The sequence below is a fragment of the Morone saxatilis genome, unplaced genomic scaffold (assembly GCF_004916995.1).
Source record: "Morone saxatilis isolate NCDOM2014 unplaced genomic scaffold, NCSU_SB_2.0 Contig4, whole genome shotgun sequence".
Lineage (NCBI taxonomy): Eukaryota > Metazoa > Chordata > Actinopteri > Moronidae > Morone > Morone saxatilis.
The window spans coordinates 1,534,100-1,543,071 of record NW_023339984.1 but is presented as its reverse complement, the minus strand read 5'-3'; the positions used below and the strand labels follow the sequence as shown (position 1 = coordinate 1,543,071).

The 8,972-nt window shown below is 39.3% G+C and overlaps 2 protein-coding genes across 2 annotated transcripts in view; one reads left to right on the top strand and one right to left on the bottom strand.

Annotated features, from left to right (window-relative positions):
- Positions 1-2,144: 2,144 nt before the first annotated feature.
- hacd4 (3-hydroxyacyl-CoA dehydratase 4) lies at positions 2,145-7,721 on the top strand. The gene is made up of 7 exons (XM_035675340.1): positions 2,145-2,433; positions 4,020-4,126; positions 4,343-4,470; positions 4,595-4,704; positions 5,341-5,447; positions 6,006-6,113; positions 7,267-7,721. Coding segments are annotated over exons 1-7 (645 nt in total). The 5' UTR covers positions 2,145-2,431; the 3' UTR covers positions 7,350-7,721.
- Positions 7,722-7,780: 59 nt separating this feature from the next.
- Positions 7,781-8,972, bottom strand: part of focad (focadhesin) — a 41,351-nt gene continuing 40,159 nt past the window's right edge. Inside the window, exons 42-44 of the mRNA XM_035675710.1 lie at positions 8,828-8,966; positions 8,636-8,711; positions 7,781-8,016 (exon numbers count right to left, since the gene is read on the bottom strand). Of these exons, the coding sequence (XP_035531603.1) occupies positions 7,943-8,016; positions 8,636-8,711; positions 8,828-8,966 (289 nt within the window). The 3' untranslated portion in view covers positions 7,781-7,942. The remainder of the gene's footprint in view (positions 8,017-8,635; positions 8,712-8,827; positions 8,967-8,972) is intronic.

Below are 8,972 nucleotides of genomic sequence, written 5' to 3'. Positions count from 1 at the left end.
TTCCGGTGAAAATGATGATCGTTGAAAAAACATGCGATGACAAAAATGAAAACCAGCGAAGAAATGGCTAGAGTTGCCAAGTTCCCCTTTAAGGCTGCATCTCTTTTTTTCCATAACACGTTATAAGCATAAAGTATAATGTAACAGACAGACAGACAGACACACATAGGGCCAGTTTCAGACAGGGGTTAGATTAAGCCAGGAGGAGGTCTTAATGTGGACTAGTTAAACTACAACATTTAAGTAGCTTTCATGAGGGGCCCACATGGTGCCGGGATCGATTCCAACCTGCAGGCCCTTTGTTGCATGTCATCCCCCCTCTCTCTCCCTCCTTTCCTGTCTTTATTCACCTGTCCAAAATAAAGGCATAAAAAAAATCTTTTAAAAAAGTAGCAGAGTTTAGTTAGACAATGGAGTCCTGTAGTTAAGATAAGATTAAAGGAGCACACCTGTGTTAAGCCAGATTACATTGGGTACGGGTACATGCTGCGGTCTAATGGTGCTCATAAAACCCAGAATGGAATAGATAATCCGGTCTTGGTGTGGATCTAGAGACAAAACAAACAGCAGAGGCAAAAAGAATCTGCTCAAAAAGTAGTAAAAGTAGCAGTAAGTAAAAACACTACTAAAGCAAATAACCGTCCAGTTATTGAAAATGAACACCACAGTACTGCTGCTGAACAAAAGAAAGAGTGGTTTGGCTGCAAAATGCAGTGAATTCAGAAAACAAAAAGAATTTCATGAGCACAAAATGATATGAATTCTATAGGTTGAACTGGATATGAAGTTGGAATACCATGATGCATACCATCCATCTATGCAGCCAATCACTGAAGAACCCATACTCATAAAATTAAACTTTATAGTTGGCTTGCCCAGCAGCATCAGGAAACACATAAAAAACGTCAAAGTGATCAGAACTTGTGGAAATGTGGGTAAAGGCCTTCTTCTTTGAGACAGAAAGGAAAGTCCAGGCTGAATTATCTCTAATGCATTAGTACATAGAAGTGGTCTCAAAAAGTTATTTCATAAAAGTAGTTGAATGGATCAACAAGTTCTCATCTGGCTGGCCTGGTGGTGCATGTCTGAAATTCTAAACAGCCTATAGACTCCCTCACAAACCGTAAAATAGAAGTTAAACCTGCTTTAAGATTAATTTAGGCTTCAAGTTAGTCTTTGGATTGCTCTAATCCTCCCAAGGACTTTTCTAAGATTGTGCAAGGCGCTTTGAGTTAAGGCCATTTTAGTCTGGGACCATATGGTGTATGTTACATACTGAATTAAGGTGGCTGTTGCTACTTTTGTTTGTTAATACTGAAATGTAAATGCAAATCAACAGCGATCTTGGTGGCAATCTGCAATCTCATTGCTAAATGTCACTACATCCTACACACTAGTCCTTTGAATAGGTATTATAGTGATTAAAGTTTAGCATTAATATGTTTTTGTATATTTTTATATTTACATTTTGATTAAAGGATAAATTTGGTGGTCTATATTTTTCTTGTAGTCAACAAATCCAATGTGCAGAGACTAACCGACAATGAATATTTACAATATCTTCTTCCGCTATGCCACTGAGCGCCATTATTATCCAAAACTATTAAAAACATATCAATAAGCCACACTGTTGCACTGGAGGACATGTTCCTTCATTACCATCAACACACTCATTTATTTGGACTCAATCCCATACACTGTCCTGCTGCCACAAATAATCACTACAGCACCAAATGTGGATTAATCCAGTGCAGAAAATGTATTATTTCCTACTGTTTGAGTAAGTCTGATAAAAATGAGTGTCCAACTGTTGAAATTGATTAAGCCATTTTAAAAATTAAACTATATATTTATGAGGGGTTTTTACATCTTCCCTAGAAACCAATGGCTGTGCTGAGACACGCAGAGTAGGAAAGCAGTACCTTCCCTTACATTCACTTTCAGTTTTAGTATAGTTTGAGGTTGTGAGACAAGTATTCTTAGTGTTTGACTCATCCCTGCTGCTAATCCTGCTATTCTACATGTGCTGTGTGTGTGTGTGTGGCTCATTGTTCTCCTGCTGCTGCTCCTTCTCTCTCTCTCTCCTGAGCCTGTGTATTCTTGGCAGACACTTCATGGTTTCCTTTAAGGGGGCTGGGACTGTCTGGCGTCACACTCGCACATGAAATGTCCACTTCCTACTCGCTATAAAGTAAAAACTGCAACAATCAGCCTGAGGAAGCAGCACAAAGCCCAGATATTGCAGCATTTCTCTGCTTCCAGTTGTGAAGGAGGCTGAAGTAAGAGGCGGGTCTCGGTTTGCTGGGAGAAAAACCATTGCGAGAATCCACAAACTGCACCTGGAGAAATGATCCCCTTCAGACTCACACTGGGAGTATGAGCAGATCCTCTTACCTGCAACAAAGGACCAAAAGGAAACTTTAGAAGGAGAATGTGAGTGAGTACTGTGAGGGTTTTACAGCGGTGTCTGAGCTCTGGCTGTGGGAGGAATGCTCTGTATTTCCAGGGCGTGCTTAGGAATGTCAGGCTGATCACACACATCGCTTAATTTACTGACATTTTTCCAAGCATTACAGCTAAAGTGCTTTAGAGTTCAAATGTATCTGAAGGACTGGAACTTATATTGCAAGTTTTATACAAGATGAGCTCATAAAACATATTCACTGAGTTATAAAGCTACACAGGGTTATTTCTTGACATTTTTATTTTTATTAACATGTCAGTAATGAAAATCTATCTAAATTTTTTTTTTCATTAAATCTTTATTTGTGCTGGAAAGATTCTATAACAAATTAATTAATATAATACCAGTATAAGTATGCCTATGTATTTATGCTTTATTCCAAGGTATACTGTATAAAGGGATTCCCTGGTTCTAATGAGGGTTTCATTGAGGGTTTATGCAAATTCTTAAAGGTGAATACATAACCCGTTAATCTCAAATTAACTAAAACATTGGTTCCAAGGGGGTTTGAAGGCTTTCACATCCTAATGAATACATCATAGGGGCTTGAGTTGGTACTAGAGTTCTCTGAGGAGGTTTTATGGGTGACTTAGAGCATTGGTTCCTAACCTGGGGGTCAGGACCCCGACTAGGGATTGCCAAAGCTTCACCGGATTGCAAGATGTTCTTAATGTTAAGGATAAGAAAACTTAAAAATATACACAGTAGGTCTAGATCTCAGCATTTCCTTCAGTTATGTGAAAACCAAATTAAATTGTTATTTTTAAGATTCAGATTATTACTTAAGATGTAAACTTTGAAGACCTGAACACCAGCTATATTCACAGAGCCTTTACTCTCTGAACAGTGAATTTGTTCTAAAAGAAACCTATTGAGTATGTATGAAAAAAAAAAACATAATACAGACAGATAATTGTATGAAATGGTATCTAAAAGTATCAGGAAAACTCATCTCTGATGCTCACAGGAAATAATCTGCTCAATATTCATCCAAATCTCTCATTTTACACAAACTTCCTGCAGTCATTGTGTTCACTGTTTGGGTTCATTGTACAGTTGATCAGTTGTTCTCTACTGTTATTATTATGTATTGAATATAATGTGAAATATCCATAAAATATGACCATTCCATCTAACTCTCAGCAAAAGTGTATTTTTGAAAATGTTGAGCTATGCCTCAAAAGTGAAAGTATGACAAATGACAACATTCAAAGTCCTGAATTGTTGCTAAGTTAATGTGTAAGAACCATGTTAATAATGTTAACACTTGAGGTGGTGTACAATACATGTACTTTCTGTCTGTTTCCATGTAATTTAATTTACTCAAAATAGTTCGTTAGGTGATTTATGAAATTCTAATTAAAGGGCATTAGCCTTAGCAGCTTTGCAGTAAACAGATCCTTCTGACATGTCCTAACAGGAAAAGCACCGGTGTAACTAATAACATTGATATTTTCCATTCACCGTGCCAGGAGGCCTGTCCATGACAAATTGCCAAAAAAAAAAACAAAAGCCAATTTTGCTAACCTGGTCCGTGCATTTTTTTGTCTTACAGGTTTAGCTTCAGGCTCGTCTACATTTTCTCATACAACCTGTCCCAGTTCTGTGGACACACATGGATACTGGCTAATATTATAGCCAGGTTTCTCACGTTTGGCCATGGTAAGCTTATCAGTTTAAGATTCCATCAAATCAGAGTAAACAGCCGAGTGGAACCAAAATGATGCAATACTGAGAAATATTTGAAGCTTTTTGGGCTAAATATGAAAGAGCAGCTCTCAAATTTTAATTGGTTTTAACTCAGAATAGCAGGAATAGGATAGGTCTCCACCAAATAGCGTATGTTAGTGTGACAAAATAAGATTTTTGACTTTGCAGATGCCTTAGCGGACACATTTTACTCTGTTGGCTTTGTGATGAGTCTGTGCCAGCTGCTCTCCATCCTGGAGCTTTTCCACATCGCTGATGGGATTGAGAAAGCCAGACTTCTTCCTCGCTTCGTCCAAGTTTGTATCACAGCTCAACCTCTCGATGGAATGTTATCACTGATCACGTGGATGTTATAAGACACTCAAATGGAGTTCTTTATCAATGTGAGTAGCTTGGTGGACTGAGCTGTCTGTTTTTCAGGTTATGGAGAAGAACCTCCTGCTGATCATCGTCATCATGCTGGAGGAGATCCAGAGTAAACCAGTCGTATGTGTACAGTTCTTCTTGTGGAACATTCTGGACCTCCTACGGTACGCACACCACTTAACGACTTATCTTTTCATTACACTTCATTCTGTTTGCACTTTTTGGGAAAGATAGCAAATTCCAGGTCTCGTCTGGTCACACACAAACTCGGATTTCAGATACAGTACACTAAAATATGTTTCTGAAAAGATTTTAGGTGAAACAGGCAACACAGTAAAATAATCTAGCTTCATATCTGATCAGCTCTGCCTAGTTTGACAGTTTGATCTGAGTTTGGTGAGTTGACTTCCAAGTTTGTTTTCACTTCACAGACCTGGAAGCTCTGTCCACTAATTATAAACTATCAATGGTCTAAAGCAAGATATCTTGACAAACATGTAGTTTTTAATTACATTTGCTGTGAATCCTAAAAACTGTATATTACTACAACATTTACTGAGTGTTCAAGTCTTGGTAAATATATATAAAGTGGCAGGTATATGGAGAGTTGCAGCAGTATCAGATTATAGTGAAATTGAGTGTTAAGGAATAGTCTTTCTACGACATCCAGAGAGAGCTGTCAGGTGTGCAAGTAATGAACAGAGGCTTACAGCTTATGATCCAACTTACTGTCAGTTATTGTGTAATCAAATGCCAGTATGCCCTTCACTAACACTTTGATGTGTGCTGTTTAATGACAGGTACCCACATGAGCTGCTGTGTGTTATGGACAAACCCTCCATCACCATGCTGTGGATTCGCTACACACTCTGGATTCCATTATATGTCCTGTCAGTGGCCAATGAAGGTGACTAAATCATTTTGTTGACTTCACTTTTACTATCAAACTGCAGAACCGGCAGCCTTAAAAAAGACTAATGGTCTCAGACTGCATCTGACCACCATAGGACCATAAACTGTCAGTGATACTGTAGCTGCTGTCACACATGCTGAACAATATGAGCTGCTGTAACATGTCAAACACATAAGGGAAGTAGTGTCAGCATACAGGAAATGAGTTGACAAAGCAGGGTCAATGATAAAATGTCAGGAAGTGTGTGAGGAAAGTACACTCCAGCCTCTGCTTAAGAGTGTGTTTGACAGTGCACAACACACACACACACACTACGGACAGACCTGAAGCTCCAGTGTATCAGTCACACACAGGCAGTTAGATAACTTCTCACCACTGACCAGATCCAGTGTTTCTGCCCTAAGAAATGTTCTTTATTGGATTTTTTTTAGTCAGGTTCTCAATGGGGCAGTATAAAACATCCCATGTTCAGTATTAAAACTTTAAAGGAATAACTCTCTCTTGAACGTGCTACATTTCTGCTGCTGCTGAGTGTTTCTTTGTGTTCACCAGGTGTCACTATATACCAGGCCCTGCCTTACGTTGAGCCAACAGCACCAACCTCGGCACACATTCACCTCCCCTTCCTCCCGATGCTCTACCTGCCTGTTCTCGCTCTCGGTAAGATGATTTAGCTGGTGTTCAGCCTGGAAAGTGCGAGTGAGGACAGTTTGAGGAACACATCTGAGAGTATGAAGGCTTTTCAAATGACAAAACACTGTGCAAGAGCTTTGAACCACAATGAGGAAGAGTTTATAATTACAGAAAGTTATCACTGTGGAAATTAGAGTCCAAGCAGCTGGAACCCAACTGTGTATGTAAGGATTATTCTTCTGCTTCTTCTTCTGCCCTAAACCGTAACAGTTCGCAGACAAAAATGTGACTGGCTAGATGGTGGTGCTATAACAACAAATTGTATGTTTTGGCATACATTTTCAACCTCGGTCTCAGAAAAAAACTCTTTCATACACTAATGAATACATAGCTATCACTGTTATATTCCATTTCTACAAAAGATCCTCCTAAATGTTACACTCTTGGACCCTTAGGTTCAGTTTAACATAAATGCTTTTAAATCAAAATTGGATTGAGCTATTAGAATTAAATTCGGTGCATGTATTTAGATGAGCCTGAGCTTCCCTGGGATATTCAGCCACTAGGGGTTGCTACAAATGCTAAAAGTTCATGTGTCATAATTGCACATGGATTGCACTGTATGAATTTTTTTTATGAGTTTGCACGATCTAGGGTCATGACTTATTTGATGCATGACATTTTGTAATGACTGATTGAAGGGTGCGACTACAACAGTACAACAAATCTAAAATTAAAAGATGTCAAGCCTCAACTTGTGAGAAGGTGTAAAGTATGTAAACCATCAGTGCTGCTGACAGCTATATTATCTTTTGTCATGATGACTGCCAGATAACCCGTAGAGATAATGATCATTTTACAAACTCTACTCGGAATGCGTGTTTGACCCTGCAGTTGTAATGTCATGACTTGATTAAAAGCTTACTGAGTGAAGTTAGTGGTAAGTCAGGCTGTAGTCAGACTGGAAGCTTTGTGTGCTCACAGATAAATGAAGGCAGAACTCTGAAAAGCTGTATGTTTAGAACAATTGAGCTGTGGTTTGTCAAGCCTCAACATCTATTTATAACCAGTACATTTGGAAGTAAACCTATCTTTTTATACAAAATGACGATAGACAAAACAACAGTTTGCACACTGTTCAGTTTCTCCTGACTTTCTAACACCAGTGTTGTCTATTTAGGGGCCTCTGTAACAGTCTGGCAGCTGCTGAAGGAGAGACAACATCACCTGGAGAAATGGAACAAGAAGATGAAGATGAAATGACACCTCAAATCAAAAGAGTGAATGTTTTGATGTTCTTTTTTTCTTTCTTTTGAAAGGTTTTTGAAAAGATAATTGAGACTTGAAAAGTGATATATATGAGATTTTAAAGATTAATGAAGCAGCAAACAACTATTATGTATATAAAGACACAGCGGAGTCACTGTGTCCTGAGCAGAGAATGACGACACACTCCCTCTGCCTGTGTTGTTATCACAGCCTCTCTGTGGTTTGTTTACATAGCATGGTCCCGTCTATGGAGTCTGGTTGGCCATTTGTTTTGATGCAGTTCTCTATTGCAACAACTAGTAGCAGTTTTGTATATATAACCTTTAACGAGCTGAGTTTGATGTCATCAATAAAATATATATTTAAGAACAGATCTTGAACTCAAAAGCCACAAAATGTAATCCAACACCATTAAATGTTTCCTGTATTTGATGAACTTTTAATGGGCATATATTGTTCTGACATAGCACATTCCTCTTGATGTTGCCGTTCTCATATGTGATTGAAGCAGAGCAACAATGGCAGTGCAGTTTCTGAGTCCATAGTGAAGCACACATATGCTTACACTGTGTAGTGGCTCCTCAGGGCTACCAGCCGTATGCTCTGGTCCATACGGCTTTCTTCTTGAACTCAGCAGAGGACCTCAGGGCCAATAGGGTGGCTGAAACACACACGGACCATCAGATAAACCAATCTGAACATTTCTAGTTTATAATCAAACATGGCATTTTCATTTCTGCCAAGAATGTTGTTTGCTCGTGAGAATGTCAGTGTGATGTCAGTAAGAGGAAAGACAGGCTGTGTGTTTCACGTTGCGCCTGTGTGTGTTCAACTAGCTACAGCCAATACTGATGTTTATGTGTACCTTACTATGCTGCCATAACAATACCAACATCAGTGTTACCCCCCTGTGGAAATCTTCAAACAGATCTGTTTGCATTCAGTGTTTCACAAAAACCCACTGTGTATGTTGGATGCCTAACAAATACACTGGATGCATGTCCCTCCTCCGCTTTCTTCAGTATCAAAGCAATCCAGTGACTTAATCCAGTGTTTAATGTTGCCAATTCGCCAAAATGTAAACCAATACCGGCTTAAAAAACAGGGTCAAGCAGAAGACCACAGCATCCTGTTTAAATCCCCCATAGCATTATGGGAAACAGAAGTAAGAGAAATAATAATAATACCAAAATCCATGAATATGAACTTCCATGTAATATATAAATACTGTGACATAAAGTACTGTGTGTCATATGTGCTGTTGTGTTAGCGTGTTTTACCTTTGGCTGTGCTGATGGTTGTGGCTGACAGACTCTGTTCAGGACCTTCTGTGATGCTGAGAAGCCAGTCTATGAACTGAGACACACGCACACACACACACACGCTGTCATCATCTTGTTTGGCTCTAACAAACTGACCTATAGCTTACTCATTGGTTTCCAAATTAAATACATTGTATCAAAGACACTGACCTTGTGTGTCTGGCTGCTCCAGGGCTCTTTGTCCAGAAGCAGAGTCAGGCTGTGGGAGATTCCCAGCAGGCACTGTGGCAGGACACAGTCAGTGAGTGACTCCTCACCGCCGTACAGACTGTGTCGTACAGTTTGGGGCTTGGAG

Bases quoted from the DNA above. Each gene is read 5' to 3' on its own strand.
- hacd4 (XM_035675340.1), top strand. The intron at 5,448-6,005 runs GTGACTAAATCA...TGTGTTCACCAG, and splicing joins CCTGTCAGTGGCCAATGAAG to GTGTCACTATATACCAGGCC. The intron at 6,114-7,266 runs GTAAGATGATTT...TTGTCTATTTAG, and splicing joins CCTGCCTGTTCTCGCTCTCG to GGGCCTCTGTAACAGTCTGG.